This window comes from Chrysoperla carnea, chromosome 5 (assembly GCF_905475395.1).
Source record: "Chrysoperla carnea chromosome 5, inChrCarn1.1, whole genome shotgun sequence".
Classification (NCBI taxonomy): domain Eukaryota; kingdom Metazoa; phylum Arthropoda; class Insecta; order Neuroptera; family Chrysopidae; genus Chrysoperla; species Chrysoperla carnea.
Genome location: NC_058341.1, coordinates 61,256,466 through 61,278,147, shown reverse-complemented (window position 1 = coordinate 61,278,147; position 21,682 = coordinate 61,256,466). Strand labels below are relative to the sequence as shown.

Here is a 21,682-nt window from a genome sequence, read left to right as displayed (position 1 = left end):
CATTTTCTCTAAGAATATTCGAGTCTGAGTTATGGCAACACTTACTAACAATAATAAAATAACTGGCATTTATTTATTTAAACTCTCATTAATAAAGGCATTTATTAAACAGTTTTATGCAATATCTACTACATTTGTGTTATGTGTAGAGCATTTAACTTCATCTGTTTGAAAAAATCTTTAATAATTTATATTCAAAAGAAGATTTGTTTAGCATATAAGATTTAAATTTAAGTAGTAACATTTTTTTTATATATAATAATTTATGTATAATAATTCTGAACCATAGTTTTGTAAATTATCTTTGAAACGGCTATTTTTTTAATAGAAACAGTTTAAAAGCAGTCATAAATACAATTTGGTCCCAATAGTGAATTTGTAACATTTTATACTAATCAAAATAAATGAAAATATTCATTTTGGTCCCTTCAAATAACCCTTATTTTGAAAAACCATATAAAATAACACTCCTTTTGGGAGCATCATTTTGGGACGAACGTGATCTAATTCTCGGAAATTATGATGTCATTTGGACTTCATAATTTTCGGAACTTTTCGGACACAAATGAAGAGGTAGTAGTAAAAAAAAACAATAGTTATAAACAATTTAATAACAAAAAAGTAGACTGTCAGCCTATAACAGAAAAACATAATCAATTTTTTACAGCCTGCCAATTATAGAAGATATTTATTCAACCACAAGCAACAGAAAAATGTATAAAATAACATTTATATCGAATTAATGCATAGTTAAAAATTAACTTTGTAAAACACAGGGAAAAACTTTTTACAGTCTGCCATTCATTTAAATAAAAGGCAAGAACTGTTCAATTCACTTAAATTTGATTGGAAGACGGTTTTCTCGAGTACAAACTTTACGTTTTGAGTACGCTATACATTTAAACTTTTATTCTATCTCTAACGATTTACAAGACCCAATTGACCTATGTTGCTCATTTATGAACTCGATCTCACTTTTTACGTCTTAAGCACGCTTTAAAAATTTCAGGTCGTTATCTCTTTCGTTTTTGAGTTATCGTGCCCGCGATCTGACAGACAAACAGACAACTGGAAAATGGACTAATTAGGTGATTTTATGAACGCCTATGTCAAAATTTGGTTCATAGCATCAATATTTTTAAGCGTTACAAACTTGGAACTAAACTTAGTATACCTTGATATATTTCATATATACAGGGCATAACTGAGTTTATTGAAAAGACGATTGTATACCATTTGTCAGGCCAGGCCCAATTCTGACAGTAATACAAGCATAGACAAAGCTTAAATATATTTCATAGTCAGGCAACTGTGATACAATTTTCCAAACTTGTAAATTTAGTATATTCTCAAACCACCGCATGTCGCTTCAGTTAATTCAATTGGTTTTTTTAAATACTTATTTAATTAAATTTTTATATTCATAATTACTGAATTATTTGTATTTTGTTATAATAAATTCCTAAACGTAATGTTTTTTTTTCCAGGTCAGTATCGCGTAGTGAAAGTGTTAATTCACAATCATCTATACAAAGTAAAAGAAAAACTCCAACTCCAACAGAAACAAAATTAACGCCATTATTTAATCGTAATAATAATTTAAATCAAGTAACAAAATCCAGTCAAAAATCACTAGTCGTAGCATCTAGTAACAATAATAATAATAATAATAATAACCTTAACAATAATAATAATAATAATACAGGAACAAATCCAAAAATAAATCGTACCCCATTCGTAGTATCAAATAAGAATAAGTCAACAGTTCCTAACAATAACATACCAATAAGTACAACAATTACACCAAAAACAAAATCAACATTTATTGTACCAAAGAATTTATTAGATAAAAATGCAAATAATAAAATTGTTAAAAAACAATCATCAACTGTAGTCGTTCGACGTAATGGGAGGTTAGCGACAACGCCTGTTAATCATAATAACAATTTAATTAAATCGTTACCACCACCTCCACCGCCTCGAGCATCTTCTACATCGACTACATCAACGCCAAAATCACCTTCACAAGTACAACAACGCCAACAAAAAGTGCGAAAATCTATTGCATTCCATACGCCCACGATTTCAAGGAGTGCTTCAGTCAAACGGTGAGTTAGTTATTTATTATTACTTATTCTTTTATTTTGTCCTTTACTTCCATAATTGTATAATGTTATGGAAGTTTTATAAATAATGCAGTAAATCTACATATAAAAATTTAATTGATTTTAAAAATAACATGCATCATAAAAATCTTTTTCTTTTGAAAATGAAGGCAATGAAATAGCAAATTTTTCCGATTTTTATCAATTTTCCCTCCATCGGAAACAAAGAGTACTAAATTCATTTGGAATAGGAGAAAATGTATTTCGCGAAGTCGCTAAACTCAAATTCGAAAATGAGAGCCATAATACCTAAAAAAAATATAGATTTTTTGTTGTTTCATCCCCAAACATAGATAAATTTTAAATCCAAATAAATGGAAAATAATGCTACTGCAGTGATTTGCAAGGTCTGGCTATTAAAACAAAGACTCGCAAAATGTCATTGAAAATAAAATTAATAAAAATAAATGTTCGAGCTCGTCGGATCGAAAATTGAATTCAGTGGTATTCGTTAACGCTGTATTACGATAATAACGAATTAACGAACGTTATAATTTACAAATGTTACCGCTGGAATATTCCTTATATTCCATTTTCTGGCATACTTTTTATTTACTCTGATTTTGTATCCAATTACTTCAAAAACATATATGAATAGGTTATCCTTTTATTGGGAATACTGCATATTCCGACAACCACTTCGTATTATTATTTTTCGTAGACTTTTTGTAGAATTTAGAATATATTTTGGATAGCTATTTCCAATGGAGGCAGAAAAATAGATATAAATCTAGAAAATAAATTTTTTTAAATTATTTTGGAAAATGTAAGATTGTAGTATCTTTTTTGTCCTTTTTTGTCAAAATTATTAATCTTCAGAAAAGCTTCTTTCCAAAATCTAGATTTACTGCACTAAATTGGTTTTCAAAATGGAATTATAAACACAATTTGTTCTTTATTTTTTTCGGAAATAGATAATTTTTTATGCTAGTTGAGTGTCGGATGTACAGAATGGTCCAAGCTATGACAGTAGGACTTAAATGGTATTACATAACGTTATTGTATTTGCAATAAAGTCAGTGACGGCACACTCATATCTTTGCTGCTGGCTTTCGTTATTTATCGCTTAATAAAAAAACTGATAAATCTTAATAAAGAACCTTATAATCATGAAAAATTCTTAGCTCATAACTTCAAATTTTCTAACCAAGTTTTTTTGTACAAAATATCCCTATTTTTCCAAAATTTATGGTTTAGGATATGGTGCGTCCAAAAACCCATGAATCTTAACTTTCTGACCCGTGGGAAATAAGCTCTCCTGATCCAGTGTGGAAAATCATCTAATAAGAGGCCATTTTCGAGATAGAGGGGAAGGGGGTAGAAAAAAAGTAAATATTGACAAAAATTTCTGCCACTCACCAAATATGCTCTAATAATTGCACAACAATATATATTGCTGGCAGACATTTTCCTCCCAAGCGCTTGAGAAAGTGTAACATGGTTTGAGAGATTGTAATCGAGAAGGGAAGGGGGATTGTGTCTGCTAGCGTTACATACCATTTGGTCGGTCGTAAGAGAACTTATTTGGCAAGCAGAAACTGTTTTTCAATTTTTACTCATTTAATTTTCAGTTCCCTCCTCTATCTCGACTCAAGAGCTTAATTGCCATGCAGCAGAAACTTAGAGTTCATGGATTTTTGACGCGCTTTATCCTAGAATGTTATAAGTGAATTGAGAAATTGCCATTGTCATTCTTACTGCAATGCGTTTATAATATCATACTCTGGCTACGGAAAAGATATGTCAATCAAATACATTCCATTAAATACTAATTGTTGACTCTAGTATTATTTATGCTTCGACTTCACTACCTGAAAAAAAAAAAATTCATATGCAAGAATAAGGATCAAAAGCTAGCCTTAAGGATGTACGAACGCCAAGGCAACGTTGGATAAAAAGGTTGTTTTTTTTTTTTTTTTTTTTTTTTTTTAAATATGTAATTGGACTACGTCTAAATCAATCCAGAAAATTTTAGGGGGCGTTGCGCGATTATATAAATAAATGACTTCAAAGTAGACATATCTTCTTATGGGAAAACGGTAAATGGATGATATGTTTTCATAGATTTCTCCAAAACTAGTCGGTGAAAATTAAAAAAAAAAAAAACTTTTTAAATTAAAGTTAAAACCTTAATTAATTATTGAAAAAAAAGTCGTTGTGCCCGACTAATTAAGTATAAATAAGTACGGTAGCGGGGACACAAATTTAAAAAAATATATTTTTTCTTTTTTGATGATGTATTATGTTATAACTTGGCAATATAAGAGCAAAAGTAAGAAAAAATTTTTTTCGATATTTTAAATAATTTAGCTTTTGCTATTTTGAAAACTAAGGTAGGTATCGAAAAATTTTACTCTCTTTTTCTTCTATGAATGAAGTTATGACAAAATTCATCATTAAAATTGAAAATAAGGTACAAATAATTTCAACTACAAGTCTAAACTTGCCTGGCGCTCATACTACCTTAAAACACAGCTGTGCTAAAACACTTATTTGTTTTTGTATCGAATAGCCTCAGTTACAATTTATCTAAATTGCAAATCTCAACAAATGTTTACGTAAACGGTAAATATCCGGCACTCAATTTATTGCAAGCAACGGAAGTTAATAAATTAAAATAAATTACGATCGAATATCGCTAGATAAGTCACTATTTTAAATTTTAGTAATATGTATATTATTTCCGTGAATTCCGAAAATAGAGAAATTCTAGAATACATTCTTTGTCAAATATTTATATCTATTTCCAATATTCAATTGAATTTCTATTGAATTATTTATACAAACTATTTTACAATTATTTATTTTGCATAAACATTTTAAACGTAAACGTATTTTTTGTAATCGATGTATCCGTTAGATAATCACATAATGGGTGGTCGTTTTTTATTGGTAACAGAAAAACATAGTAATAGTGAAAGAAAATAAAATGGGTGTAGTGTTCTGGTTATGTTCTTTTTGTACCAGAGTGTACAGGAGTATGTCTTTTCTAAGTTGACAAATGCTTGAAAATCGATAAATCACACATCTTATACCGAAATCGAAGTTTTAAGATTCAATTAAAACCTCACTCTCACGTTGATTGGACCAAAAATGGTAATACTCTTTATTGTAGATAATTAAATTTCCTGTCTTTTTTTGTACAATACTTTTTTTGTATCACAAACCGTTTATGACTTATACGACTATGACGATTTGCTTATTGATTATTTGGTCGAAATCTCTTCTTATATTTGTTTAAACAATAAAATGCTTATAACTTAACTACGGATAATTGAGAGTTTTCTCTTGCACTAATTTACAGGAGTTATTTTTTTCTAAGAATAGGTTTATTATCACGTTCTGAATATATATACACAAAATCCTTACAAATTTGGAGGATGAAGTGCCACCATTTTGAGCAATCGTGCACTTTAAGCCAAAAATGGTAATTACCTCTCTTGTAGATAACTAAATTTCCTATCTTTTCAGTCAATGTTTTTTAATCTTAAAAAAAAATTCAAGGGGTGGTCGCTGCTTTTAGGCAAATTATTTATTGCTAATTATGTCACTAACATTAACATTTTTCATATACTATGTTTACTTCAACATTAAACTTGGTGTTTACAACATTAAACGCGATATAACTTAATAAATAACAATTTTATAAAAAAATAAGTAAAAATTTTAGGAAATTTGTAGATTTAAAAGTTCAGTTATTATATAATTTATAATGTTTAATGTTATATGATATATAACGTTTTTGGTCTAAAGTGCGCGGTTATATGGAGATTTAGACTAAAAGGGTTTACCTTAAAATGGAGGCATATCCCCCGGCTATTTTTGTAAGGATTTTGTGTATTTACATTCAGTACGTGATATTGAACCTATTTAAATAAAACAAGTGAAAAGAAACAATTGAGTTAATTGTTGAAATACGTCACGTAAATAACAAAAGATATTCACTTTTAAATAGGCAACACACAATTCCTATATTAATACATACTATAAAATTTGCACCTAATTAACGCTCTCGTGGGTAAACAGTGATGTTTACAAAAAAATGTTTCAAACAAAAGTTTTTTATTTTTTTATAAGGAACATTTTTTACATTTAAACTTTTGATCTATCTCTAACGGTTTACAAGATGGGTCCTACGTACCCAAGACCCAATTGACCTATGATGCTCATTTACGAACTTGACCTCACTTTTTACGTCCTGAGTACGCTGTAAAAATTTCAGCTCGATATCTTTTTTCGTTTTTGAGTTATCGTGAACACAGACGGACGGACGGACGGACGGACAACCGGAAATGGACTAATTAGGTGATTTTATGAACAGCTATGACAAAATTTTTTTCCTAGCATCATTATTTTTAAGCGTTACAAACTTGGGACTAAACTTAATATACTATGTATATTTCATATATGCATGGTATAAAAATGACTCCTATAATTTAGTGCATTACGGACAAGAGTCCGCGAGAGTATTACCTTCTATACAACCTGTATTAATTTTAGCAAGACAACAGCCTTAATATTGAAATTATTTTGACAGTGAATTTATTTACAAACAAAAGTACTAATAACAAAATATGAAACACACCCAGATCATAAAAATTTTTCTTTAACGTGAAAATATGTATAAATTTATATTATGATCCACTTTTCTTTTATTTAATTTATTTTTTTTAAACATAATTTTCAATTCAGTGTTCGTCTATATGAATACAATTTTTAATAAACATATATGAATGACATACATAAGACCAATGTTGTTGTTTTTTGTCACTAAATTATTTGAAATATGTATTATTTTTATTGGCAAGGTAGACCACTTTTCAGTTTTTTAGAACATATGAAAAACTATTGTACCTTGGATCACCATTAACATATATAGGTTTTTATAGCTATTTAAAAAAATATTACAATAGAAATTGTCTATCGTGGGTAGCATCATTATTCTTAGTCTTTTTGTGAAAATTTAAAAATTAAACACTCGATAAAAACTATATTTAGTAAATCTAAATAACTACATAATCCTATTTGATGCTGACTGAAGCTCACGTGCCGATACAAATTCTAAGGCACTTCTAGGCGTGCCACAAAGATTTTTGGCATTCGGCGTGAAACTTCTTAAAACCCCCCGGAAAATCGGACCCCCCCAAATTCCTTTTTCTAGTTCTTCATATGCTAGAAGGATGAGATTTTCTCCAATCGTCTCGAAATAAAATCAAATTAACAGAATATTTTGAAGAATTTCATTACCCACCTCGAAACCTCCCCGAAAATCGGAAAACAGCTCTAAAAATACGTTTTTCAGTTCCATACATGCTAGAGAAAGATGCGGTTTTGTTTAATTTTTCATTACATTCTTCCGGAAAATCAGAGCCCCCCAAATTACGTTTTTTGGTTCTATTTATTTTTGGTAAATATTTTTGCTACTTTTCTTACAATTCACGTAATGTTATGTTCTGTTTCGCGGAGCTAAGGCCCAAGGCCGCCACAGAAGTTAAGAGGGAACCCCCTTGCGAGCAAAGCGAGTATTTTATTAATATATAAATAATATGTGATTCAAATATTAAAAACTTACAAGCTTCTATTAGGTGTGCTCTTTTCTGAACGTTCATTTAATAGTTTCAATGGCTTATTTCACGGAGACAGAGTGTATGCGATCCAAGTTGGTAACGCTCTAAGAGAAAATTTTAAATAAGAAAAAACCTCCTTATGGAAAAATACTTCATATGAGATAGAAGATTGCAAATGTGTAGCTAACTTTTAATAGGGAGTCTTTTCATTCTAATTTCATACCAAACTAATTTAAAAAATATACAAAAAGATCAATTTGCCGGGAAAACTTTTTTGTTTCAAAGTTCGAAATTTCGAACTATGTATTATAATATAGATATTAGTTTTTAAACTTACCAAATTTACAAAGAATAATGCAAGCACTGATATTCAACACTGTCGCTACAAGATATTTTAAACAAATAATTCAGTCAATTGTTTATTTGCACTTGTTCAATTTATACTAAGGACCAAAATGTTTTGACTCAAGGTAAACAAAGGCTTTACCTCCTCAAAATTTTACGTTATACATTTTTTAAGAAACTCTAAACTTAAACTTAAGGATTATTGTATTCAAGGTACAACATTTGACCCTGCTACATAGTTTACATACAAGATCTAATAACTTTACAAAATTAAAATGATATACACTGGAAACATACTAAAATATAATGTGTTTATCTATTATAGATGACTTGGTCTTCTCAATGTCATGGTCGGACATTGTTCTTAAATATACATATATATCATATATACCTACATATGATGTTTAAAAAGTATATGTATATATACATTTTGTAATGTCTTCACTTAACAAAAAAGTTCAGTAAACATTTAATAATAAAAAAAAAGAATTAAAAAAATATAAAATTGATTAAGTACGTCTAAATACCTATAAAAACCTCTATGCTTTACGATTACGACTAATATACCTAACTGATGGTTTCGTAGTATCGGTTTTTGAACACATTTGGTGTAAATATTAACACTGAAAATAAAAATGATTGTATTAGTCTGGTTAAGGAGATATGCAAGGATTTAATGATATTTGGGATTTCAATAAAAATTTATAAATACCTTTTTTGATTAACAAAGTTTCCAAAAAGTACAAAAAATTCCTATATCACCGGGCTTTTTATTACCTTCTCGTCCAAAGTTGGCTGAAAAAAGCATGTAGGTTTCAATTGGATATTTCTATATCAAAAAATCTAGACAGTGTGATAAAAAATTATCTAAAATATTTAGACAATCTTGTAGTAATAATAATACCATAAAAATATAAGGTTATCGATGATATAAAACAAAATTTTAATTTAGCTATGAGTATCCAAGATCCATCATTTGATGAACAGAGTCGACTAGAGTTGATGATTGAAGAGCGATATCTATTTTATCAAATTTATAAGCAGCACTTTCACACAATATATTATATAATATTTTTGTTGTTGCGTGTAAAGCCAAAAATATTTCATTACTTGACTACAAAGCATAGATTTGGTTTATATGTATGTACCGTGCAATAAACCAAAACTTTTTTACAATACTGTAGGTTTACAATCGTCTTAACAAGTTGAATTTAATTGTCCGTGAAAGCTAGTGATACCTCGTTGGAATCGCAATCATATCTAGAAAAATATGCTAGAAGCATTTTTCAACACATAAAAAATTGCAAAAGATATAAACAGTTAAAGATAAAAAAAGGTATTTCGTTTTTCGCCAATAAAAATATTCACATTTAAGAAATTTTTAATATTTAACAAATTTTAAAACAGATTCTTAAAGAGGACGAAATTTTCAATAAAAAACTCCTACTTTCGGAAGTCTATCTCCATTATTTCTAATTTTAATTTAACGATGAAAATAGGTCATTTTGCGTCAATTTTATATTGTTGTTTTATTGTCAAAAACGAGTATCTCACACTAAATTATTTTTTTAAGTTATTAAATATTTATTTAAAAATTTGAAAAAACATATGGTGCAGGTATTCTGAATACTTGAAATAATTTATTCTCGTTGGAAATTTATTTAAAGTTAATTTTTCAACAAGTGAAAACAAACAATTGACTGAGTTAATTGTTGAAATACCATGTTGATGACGCAATCGTTTGTTTTTTGACGTCACGTAAATAAAAAAAGATATCCATTTTTAAATAGCCACACACACATAACTGATATTCCTATATTAATACATACTATAAAATTTGCATCTAATTAGCGCCCTCCTGGGTAAACAGTGATGTTTACAAAAAAATGTTTCAAACAACAGTTGTTTATTTTTTTGTAAGGAACATTTTTTACATTTAAACTTTTGTTCTATCTCTAACGGTTTACTAAATGGGTTCTACGAACCCAAGACCCATATTGACCTATATTGCTCATTTACGAACTCGACTTCACTTTTTACGTCCTTAGTACGCTATAAAAATTTCATCTTGATATCTCTTTTCGTTTTGGAGTTATCGTGTTAACAGACAGACGGGCAGAGAACCGGAAATGGGCTAATTAGGTGATTCTATGAACACCTATACCAAAATTTTTTTCATAGCATCAATATTTTTGAGCGTTACAAACTTGGGACTAAACTTAATATACTATATACTATTACTTAATATACAAATTGTTTAAATAACTGTCGTAAAATTTTTGGGCTTCGCGGAGCCCTTTTTATATATATAATTAAAAAGATCACGTCAAAAGATAAAAAAAAAATTTAATATTTTGTTTTTAATAATTTTTAAAAGTTAATAAAAGAAGCATGATTTTTTGTTTATTGGGGCTGAAATATGATAGTAAATTTCATTGCACCAAGCCACATATTATGTTAAGAACCGCTAAAATCCATGATATTTCTTCATTAAAATGTAGAACAGAAACTATCGAAATTGCCACATCTAAAAGACACTTCCTAAATTGTAACTTAACCTACAAACAAATTTTCAAAATCCTAGCTCAACATTAAGGGTGGTCTACACAGGTGCGTAAGTTCTAAAAATGTCGAAATGCACGGGTTTTCCCTGGGCAAGCCTGCCAAAATACTGCAATCAATCCCTGTTTTAATAAATTCGAACTGCCTGGTAAACAGCTCTAAATACCGATAGAGCTCATTGGAATTAAACAGGACTGCTCAAAAGTAGCGGGGAAAAAAACATCAATTTCAAAAATCTTAAGGATGAAAAAATGATGAATCATATGGATTATCCTTTTCAATTGGATATTTCTATATCAAAAAATCTTGAGAGTGTGATTAAAAACTATCTAAAATATTTAAACAATCTTGCAGTTTATAATAATACCATAAAAATATAAGATTACCAATGATATAACAACAAAACTTGAATTTAATTATGAGTTCATCGAAGATCCATCATTTGATGAACAGAGACGACTATAGTTAGAGTGTTGATAATTGAAGAGCGATATCTATATTATAAAAGTTATAAGCAGCACTTGCACACAATATATTATATATTTTTGTAGTTGCGTGGTATTGTAAAGCTAAAAATAACACATTATTTGACTACAAATGCATTTTGCTGCACTTGGTTTATATGTATGTACCATGCAACGAACCAAAACTTTTTTGCAATACTGTAGGAAAACAAAAACCTTAAATAGTCTTCTAAGAACTATAAAATGGAATTATATATTTTATTTTCTGTCTAAAAATCATAGACTTTTCACTTAATTATAGACTTACTGACTATTTAAGCATCAAAATATTAGGTTTTGTTGTTATAGAATCCTAATAAAAAGCTTCTTGATAAATAACTTTTAACTGAACGTTTGTTGATGTTGTTATTGTAATGTCTATAGCGCGTACATAAAATGTACATTTAAAAAAAAAGAATATACATACTCAACACATCTGATGCACACACATATGTTGTTTTTTATTAAGAATTTTAATGTGAAAACATTAAAAAGTATTTTCTCTTTTAATAAATACCAACTGTATGTAAAATTGTTGGTTAGTTAGGATTTCAACATACAACCAAAACAACAACAAAAAATGAAAAAATTTATTATATTTCAGGATTTTAATTCATTGACCTTATTTACGTATTTGTAGAATATATAGAAAGAATTTAGGTCTATCGAGATTTTAACTTGACTTTCGTAATTAAAGAGAAAAAAATAAAAATAAAAAATAAAAACTTAACAAAAAGAAAACCGACTTCAAAAGAAAAACTTTTCCAAAACAAAGTAATATGCACTAAAAAGTAAAAAATAACGATAATATAATGTAATTAAAATTATTGTTATTTTTGGAGTCCTTGTCAGCCAAGGAAACAACTCTGATAGAACAATATGCTACATTTGCTTGGCTGACACCGACTCCAAAAATAACAATAATTTTAACTACATTATATTATTGTTATTTTTTTACTTTTTAGTGCATTAGTGCATATTAATTTTTTTTTTGAAAAGATTTTCTTTTGAAGTCGGTTTTCTTTCCGTTAAAAGTTTATTTTTATTTTGTGATTTTTAGTGAATCTGAAGTATAATAACTAATTTGTCACTAAAAAAAGAATCATCGAAATCGGTTGATATTGAGTTATTCGTCCTCTTGTCGTGCATACTTAATACAAATTTAAGACTTTTATGGTTTTCTCTTGGATGCCGTTGTCAGAACTGGACCAAAATAAATGGGACCACACGGGAAGCACCAGCTTTCAAATAGATAAAGAATCATCAAAATCGGTTCACCCAGTCGAAAGTAGTGAGGTAACAAACATAAAAAAAATACAGTCAAATTGAGAGCCTCTTTCTTTGGTTTGAAGCCGGTTAAAAATACACTCGAACCAGGGCTCGAACACGCAAGCGCCCAACCAATTAGGCCATTCGAGTTCTAGAGTGCAATTTTTCCAACTCATTGAATTTTTATTTTTACTTTGTTTATTCACTTATTTATTATTATTACTTTTTGTTTTTGTTTACTTTTTATCATGTATACGATATTTATTTACATGATGGTCTATTCGACTATAATTGATGATTTTTAATATGATACATACAGCGTAAACTTGTCTAGTAATCTAAATTAAAGAGAATTGAAAGAAAATGATGAAAAGTTGACTTTCGTAATTTTCGTTGTCGTTATGGACTCTGTGCTTTCTCCCAAATTTAACGTGTTTTATAATACTTCTCAAAAACCCAAATATATCAGTATGTAGGCTTAGTATCAAAAATGACAGAAAAGCGTTGTACTTTTTAATTTCCTACGCCAAAATAACTAACAATTTTTCTACTTAAATAAGACGATTTTTAAATAGTTCTACGTTAAAATATTTTTTTTTAAATTATACTTTAATTAAAACATACTGCTAAATAATTCACTTAACAAAAAATCTGCTTTAACATTTTTCTACTCCAAAATAAAACAAATCTTAAAAAATTTATACTTTAAAATATTTATGCTTTTAGATTTTAGCTCTTAAAGTAGTCCGGCTGTTTCAGCAAAGTACGGTGAATGTTCATTTTTCTTTGCCGTAAATGATAGTAAGTCCCTTGATTACAATAAACATAGTTTTGGTGCCTTTTGCGAGGCAAAATTTTGAATTATTTCATTTTTAAAATTGTGATTTTTAACACAGTACCTTATGGAAAAACTCACAATAATGTTAATTGTACAAAAATTAATCGGTGATTGGAGCTTCCAAAAAGTTTTCATCATGAAGAAAATTTATCACAGATTCTGTTTATGCAAAAAAAACATTACCTTATGGCGCTTTCCAAAAAGAAAACATAAAAAAACTTCTTACAAATTGTCTTGTTGATGATATTTTTAGAGCATTTTATTACGTTTACGTCATACAAATTGCCTCGTCATACAAATTACTTAGAAAAATTGTACCTTCAAACAAGAATTTCTTAATATACAATTTTATTTCGAGTATCGTGGTATTTATTTCAATAACTATGTCTCAACTCGAAGTCAACAAGAATTCATCCTTATAAGAATTTTTAGGATTATTTTTGTAAAGATCTTTTTTAAATTGTTGCCAATGTCCTTTTCTACTAATGATAATGAATATTGTCATTTATAGTGTCATAAATATTTGAATATTTTAATTTAAAATATTAATTAATCAATAAAACTTAATTTTGCAGTCATTCGGCACATGTCAAGTCAAAGATTGGGTCTATCAATATGTTAAATTAAGAATTTTGTCATGTTCTTATCGCTATATGAATCATATGAAAAATAATATGCAAACTAAGTAGTGTGTAAATATGTAATGCAAGAAAATGAATCATGAGAGGCCTCATTTTCAAAACTTAAATATAAATATTCCTCAAAAAGAAAAAAAGAATTTTAAAATATATTCATATATTTTGAGCTGAAATTATATAGAATGTAGCTTTCTTAACATTTCCTCTATCTTCTTCGATTTAAATGAAGTCATGAATTACTGGGTCCCATGGTAGAGATGATAACATTAATAATCTCTATCTCTACATATTATAAATGCGAAGTAAGCATGTTTGATTGTTTATTTGTTTGTTTGTTTGTTACGCTTTCACGCTAAAACTAGCGAATGGTTTTTAATGAAACTGTACAGCAATATAGCTCATACACATGAGATATAATTTATAAAGATATATTACTAAAAAAAAAATTTTAATTAATTTAATTTGGCATTACCATAAATTACACATTTCTGTAAAAGTAGTCATTTGACATTACCATAAATTACAGATTTCTGTAAAAATAATTAATATAAAATATTTCACGGCCATATTTTCTGATATATTCAATGAATAATTACGACTATTATACATTTAAAATAATAGAAAACTATACATATATTTTACCTGTGTAAAACAATCCCTACCATTATTTCGAGTGTTATAGAAAGGGGATAGCGAGAGCAATCGTTATCTACTTTTAAACCCAGCGGAGTGGGTGGGTATCACTCTATTTTTAAATATTTACATTTTAACAATTTTTGTTTAAGGATGTACGATCAAGTAATTTCTGGCATAGAATTTTTTTTAAATTATTTTTTCAATTCCGATGAATAATGATGAAATATGATATACATTGACGAAATTGGTTGAAATGCAAGAATAAAATTTTGTTTTATCTGTCTTAGGTTTCGAAATATCGAATAAAAATTTCGGATTAGTTATTCAGTTTTTGATATTTGAAAATAAGACCAGACATGGAATAGTTTTATTTATAATTTTTGTCTAAATTTTTCAAGTTGTCGAAATTCATCATCAAAGTTGAAAATTTGACTTGTACCTCCTTAAGCATAAATTTTAATTGAAAAATAATATTAAATTTGTAGTTTTTTTTTTTTTGTAATTAAAAATAAAGAAAATACAAGCAAGAAGATAGGATCTGGTTGGGAATATCATAGAATTTGAGATTAAACGAATCATAGCGTGGGCAGGTGCCTACGCAAAAACATAGCGTATTAATTCTCTATACCGTGCTAAGACCCTTTCTCTAATTCTGATCACTCACGAACTGATAGACATTTGTTAGAAATTCTTTTTTTTTGGTTTGATAATAAAACATACAGGTAAATAGGAATGTATTAGTTAATTTTTTGGACATTTAAACTAAAATTTTGTTTCTACGTTAAACTGTGTTTACTGTACCTCTCATGTGTTGTAGTACAATAGACGATTTAAGGTCGATTTTCACCCATCTGATAACCAGATGAGACATTTTGTTAAGGTCGAACTTCATCCATCTTCCTTATACCGTCCCCAGTACGGTTGAAGTTCCTTATACCGTCCCCAGTACTAAATGAGACATATTTTTTATGCAAATTTATTGATTTTTAAGCACGCTTATCGCAGTTTTATATCGAAGAGTGTTCATGGCTATTTTTGATTAAATTAATTTTTTTCCATAAACGGTTTTTTTCAGGCAAGCATAAATCATTATTTTCATAATTATATTATCTTCTGTTATCAATTTCGATTAGTTAACAGATCGATATAGATCTTTTCATATTAATATGAACAGGTAAGTCAATAATCGATCAACATCGATCTTTTAACCAATCGAAATTGGTATCAGAAGAAAGATAATTTAATTACGAAAAGAATGGAATAGGCTTGCATGAAAAAAAACCGTTTATGGAAAAAATTTATTAAATCTAAAATAGCCAAGAACACTTCTCGATAGAAAAATTATGGTTGACGTGCTTAAAAATCAATAAAATTTCTTAAAAAACATGTTTCATCTGGTTATCAGATGAATGAATTTTCGTTCGACCTTATATCGTCTCTTTCTTTTTATACCATACTCTCTATACATGGTATTTCAACAATTAACTTAGTCAATTATTTGTTTTCACTTGTTTTTTATAGAAAATTTATTGAATCTTAGATATTATTTATGATAATGAATAAATTACGTAATCAAATTAAAGTTACATAATTTATACAATCAATCATCAAATGGTATGTTGAAATAAAATAATTACTGCATTGTCTTCTAACCTTTTATTCAATTTATAAAATAAAATATTTTGAAATCAAAAATATTTATCCAAAGTAAATTACTATTATTAAAATATTCTTTAAAAAAAAAGAAGAATTAACTCACCCAAGGCTGGATTTAGATAAAACATAAACATAATTCGTAGCTTCATTAAAATTTCTTCGCATAATTTCTGTTGAACTGAAAGTCTTCTCAACAATATCGAACCAGGAATTGAGAGTGTACATTTTTAAATTATTCGAACAAAGCCGTTTGTCTGATGTCGGACAAAAAGTCGAAAATGCTATGGAATGCTATTAAGAGTGCCATTATCGCATTTTTTTCGAATAATTAATTTCTCTGAAACCATTAGTTTTAGAGAAAATTGTTATAATGCTTTTTTGTTCTAAATTGTCCAAATAAGCTTATAATCTTTCCGAAGCATAAAAAATAATTTTCGCAATTTTATTAAGGAAAATTGTAAAAAAATTTTTTGGCCAGGCAATATGCATTTATATCATCACTAGCTTGATACCTGCACGCTTCATTGAGCTTAAAAGTAAAAACTACCGCTTTATAGCCTCCACCTCTCTTGATCTCACTTTCCATAAAAATTGAAGGGGTTGTTTTACACAGCTAAATTATATGTACAATTTTCAATTTTTTTAAGTGTAAAATAGTGATAATTCGAGTATTTCAGAAAAGATGGCAATGAATTCTTTACATTTATTTTTTTTAAATTTTTACAGAAATCTTTAATTATGGTTCAAAATTATGATCATAGATGGAGCAGTAAAATGTCAGAATAAATTTAATTTTTTTGTTATTTTTTTTAAATTTATCTTTATAAATTATAGCTCATGTGTTATTCGGGTATATAAAACTATATTGTTGTACAGTTTTATACAAATTCATACGCTAGTTTTTGCGTGAAAGTGTAACAAACAAACAAACATCATTACTTTCACATTTATAATATATATAGGGATTAGGACAATTTGAAGTGAATTATGTAAAAAAATGAGGTGTAATAATTGTTTGTACTCATGCGCCGATTCATACTGTACTATATAACTTTTAGTGAATTGGAGCTGCATGCGAGCGCAGTGACAAAGCTCTAAAATTTCTCAGTTTTTAGAGCTTTGCTTATTGGCACACAATCTTTCAATATAGATATAAACGATGTTAGAAACATTTATGGAGATACCATCAAATAATTTCATTTCCGAGAATAGATATTTTGTAAATCTTCCTTTTGTTAAAACACACAGAATAAAATTGCGTAATTTTTACAGACAGTGAATAGGCGCCTATTGTAAACAAGAAAGGATAGGCGTCTTTAAATTGTCCTTGATAGATTTCTTTTAAATTTTATTTACAAGAATTCAATATTAATTTTTACAATATTAACATATAGAAAACGCAAAGTAATTTCTTTCATATGTACAAGAAGTATTGTAATTTATTTCAAAATTCTTGTTCGTTTCATTTGATATTTCAATTTTAATACAGTGAATAAGCCAGAAAAAAGTGTCGATAGTGGAAAAGTTGGGAAGCAGCAGCGATTTTTAACCGACTTCAAACAAAAAAGGAGGCGGTTATCAATTCGACTGTATTTTTTTATGTGTGTTATCTCAGAACTTTCCACTGGGTGAACCGATTTTGATGCTTCTTTATCTATTTAAATGCTGGTGCTTTCCGTGTGGTAACATTTCATTTTGGTCCAGTTCTGACAACGGTATTCATGAGAAAACCATAAAAGTCTTAAATTTGCATTAATTATGCACGACGAGAGGACGATTAACTCCATATCACGCCAACCGAATTCAATGATTCTTTTTTTAGTGACAAACTAGTTAGTGTACTTCAGATTCATTAAAAATAAAAAAATAAAAATAAAATTTTAACAAAAAGAAAAACCGACTTCAACGGAAAAACTTTTTCAAAACAAATTAATATGCACTAAAAAAATAATGATAATATAATGTAGTTAAAATTATAGTTATTTTTGGAGTCAGTGACAGCCAGGCTAATGTAGCAAACTGTTCTGTCAGAGTTTTTTCCTTGGCTGACACCGACTCCAAAAATAACAATAATTTTAACTGCATTATATTATCGTTATTTTTTTACTTTTTAGTGTGTATTAATTTGTTTTGGAAAAGTTTTTCTTTTGAAGTCGGTTTTCTTTTTGTTAAAATTTTTTTATATAATGAAACTTTTTGTAACGTGTTTATAGGATTCAAGAAACATTCAGCCAACTTAATAGGGCATCAATCCCCAGCGAAGACTTACGTAGCCCAAAATTTTTTATCACTGATAATATATTTAATATATTTTTCAAATAATAACAATCCTCAAATAAAAAAAGTCGATTAGTAGGTAGAATTTCTTTTTTTCTGTTAGATAAGGACGAAGTAATTCAAGTAAATCGTATTGATCCACGATCCTAGGTGCTATAAAAGTGCTTTAGATTAATAATACACATTTTGATTTATCGTTAATGATATTTGCTGGTTTTTTGGTTTGATGAAATAGATTGTTTGAATAAAACGTGACTTACGCATATATTTCGAATTATAATTTATCCAATTCAATTTCATTTCGCTTTTAGCATGCTGTCTTTAATGTGTAGAAAAATATAGGTGTATATATACAGTATACATGTATTCAAAATAATTGATCTTCTAGTACTTATAATACATACTACTGTGCCCAAAATATAAGGTGACATTGTATTTATTTTGAAAATTCTTTATTTATTCTTCTAAATCAATTTCATCCCCTTCAAAATAATCACCTCCCGATGCAATGCAATTATGCCAACGGATTTTCCAATCTTCGAAACACTGGTTGTAGTCACTTTCCGGGATTGCCTTCAGTTCCGTCTTCGCTGCGGCTTGAATCTCCTCTATCGTATCAAAACGGTATCCCCGGAGCGGTTTTTTGAGCTTGCTGAACAGCCAGAAGTCGCACGGCGCCAGATCAGGTGAATACGGTGATTGCGGAACGATATGGGTTCAGTTTTTGATGAAATGATCACGAATTATGAGTGCAGTACGTTACGCAAATGATGCATAACGTTCAAATAATACTCCTTGTTGACTGTTTGGCTGGGCGGAAGGAATTCATAATGCACTATAAACGCGTGCAGTTTAAATTCAAAAGTCACCTTATTTTTTGGACACAGTATGTACATCGATCATAACATTAAGTAACAACAGACGTAGGCCAATCATATCTTACACTAAAAAAGAGTCTAGTTTTGATTTTTAATATATTGTTAGAACCAGTACCAGTAGCGTATACCCAAGTTTACAGCTTCAAAAGACCAGTACTAAATTCAAAGAACTCAAAATTTTTGCCTTTTTTTAGTTTTCTCCAAATAAGTCCAAAACTATGCGTTTTTTTAGAAAATATTTTCCATAAGTTTTTAAAATAGATGAAAATTTCTACAATTTAAGATCAAAACCTGTAGGTTCAATACTTACCGAGATAGCTCCCCAAAAATTGACTATTTTTTCGAAAAAAGTGAAATTTTAATACTTGGTCTATTTTTGACTCTGATATCGGAGAAAACACTCATTTTATGGGTGAAATCATAAAAAAAGATGTTATAGCAAATGTAATTATCTTTAATATAAGCAAAGAGCGATATCCTTAGGCCATATCGTCCATTCACAAATCTTAAAAATCCAAAAAAGGATCCAAGAAAACTTTATTTTTCGCCAATTTGCTCTGTTTAGATCTCACAATGTTTGAAGGTAGTTTGAAAGAATAAATCATATACATCCACAATAGTCCGGAAGCGAATGCCAAAATAATTGTTTTATCGGTAATGGAGGTGTTGTGGGACATCCGGTAAGAACTATGTTTCTTTCGTTATAATTATATATTATTTTTCAAGTTTTCGTTTATCAAGTTTTGAAAATAGACATTTTCTTATTAATAACATAATAATCAGAAGTTACCAGAGATCAGAATCAATTACCTAATTATTATTACATAGGTTTGGTTTTTTTGTTACACTTTATTTTGTTTCCACAGAAATAATATATATTTGTTACACAAAAAGTTGTTATGATTTTTTTTGGCGTAGCCTCTCTTACCGCAAACAAATCAGAAACGTGCGGTAAGGAACATAGTTCCAAAAATAGGTTGCCAACCGAAATCGGTTGGAAAATTTAGGCAACCACCTTCCATAGTATGAATAAATTTAGCGATTCTATTATTTGCGATATGATCGTCTATTACATATAAAAAAATTTTGGGTAGTGAATATTAAAAATGATTATTTTAGTGCCTAAGGAAAATGTCAACATGCGATTGCGAAAAAAATGTATCAATTTAATATATCTGAGTTAGATTCTCTTTTAAGTTAGTCGTTACCTGCCTATGCACTCTCCAACTATATAGCTTCTTTGTTTAAAAAGGTAACACAAAGCCTTTTCAACTATTAAAAAATAATGAAAAACTGCAAGGGTTCTTTGCTAATTTCGATGACAAAAAATTTGTAGACTATCATTGGGTTAACTCGCCGTATTTGTCTACTTAAATGAAGTTAAGTGTAAAATTTAAAGGGAATTTGTATTCATTTGATAGTTTGAATTTTTCTATTCAAATTGTACTCGAACGTTAACTTGTACTTCCAACCAACTCATACAATAAATATACTTCGATTACCTTTGTTTTAAAAACCTGTTTTTCTAAAGACACCATCAGCAACAAAGCAACAAACAAACTAAAAAAAGAGTATTAAATGATCCTCCAAATTTATTGCAATAAAAATAAATTGCCTTTATTGGATATACATAGTACTTACTTCCAAATGTACAAACGCGATTATAACGTCTTTAAATACTAACGACATGGTTGCCAAATAAAGTCAAAAGGAGTTTCCAAGTATTTTAAAGTGGTCCATTAACTTTCAGTGTGCTTAGGGTGACGATTTAATAAAATGCTTCCTGATATTTAAACGAAAAATCTAATATTTATTTTACGTTATTGAAAATATTTTTATTAGTATTCATAATCTTTAATGCAACTCTAAATACAGGTTTCTATCGATTTCTAAATTGTGTATTTCTGTCATGGAAGAAAAAATTATCTTACCTGCATTTTATATTTAAAAAAAATTATGTTAATTATAATTTTATTAATAAATTCATTCCATTTATACATAAATCACGAATAATTCACTTTAAAAATTCTAGGAATTGGAACGTTAACTAATTTAAGAGGTAAAAAAAAGTGTTACATCTTTGAAATTTTCCACAGTTGTTTATTAGGTTGTTAAAACTTCGACCTCTCAGGAAGGGGCCTAACCTCCTTTTTTGGGAGGTATTTGGTGGTTTTAATCAGTTTTTTACAAATTACAAATACTTTCAAAAATTTCGAAATTTTCATTTCGTACTCATTGTAAACTAAAAAAATTGTTTAAATAATCCGCACCAATTTTTTTGCTTTGATGCCCTTATTATATGTATACTTGACAAAATCACGTCATAAAAGTTTAAAAAATTTTTATAA

At 28.4% G+C, this 21,682-nt stretch overlaps 1 protein-coding gene across 1 annotated transcript in view; it reads left to right on the top strand.

Annotated features, from left to right (window-relative positions):
• The window catches only part of LOC123299603 (cytospin-A), a 176,260-nt gene that overhangs the window by 63,337 nt on the left and 91,241 nt on the right, over positions 1–21,682 (top strand). Inside the window, exon 4 of the mRNA XM_044881864.1 lies at positions 1,488–2,108. Within this exon, the coding sequence (XP_044737799.1) occupies positions 1,488–2,108 (621 nt within the window). The remainder of the gene's footprint in view (positions 1–1,487; positions 2,109–21,682) is intronic.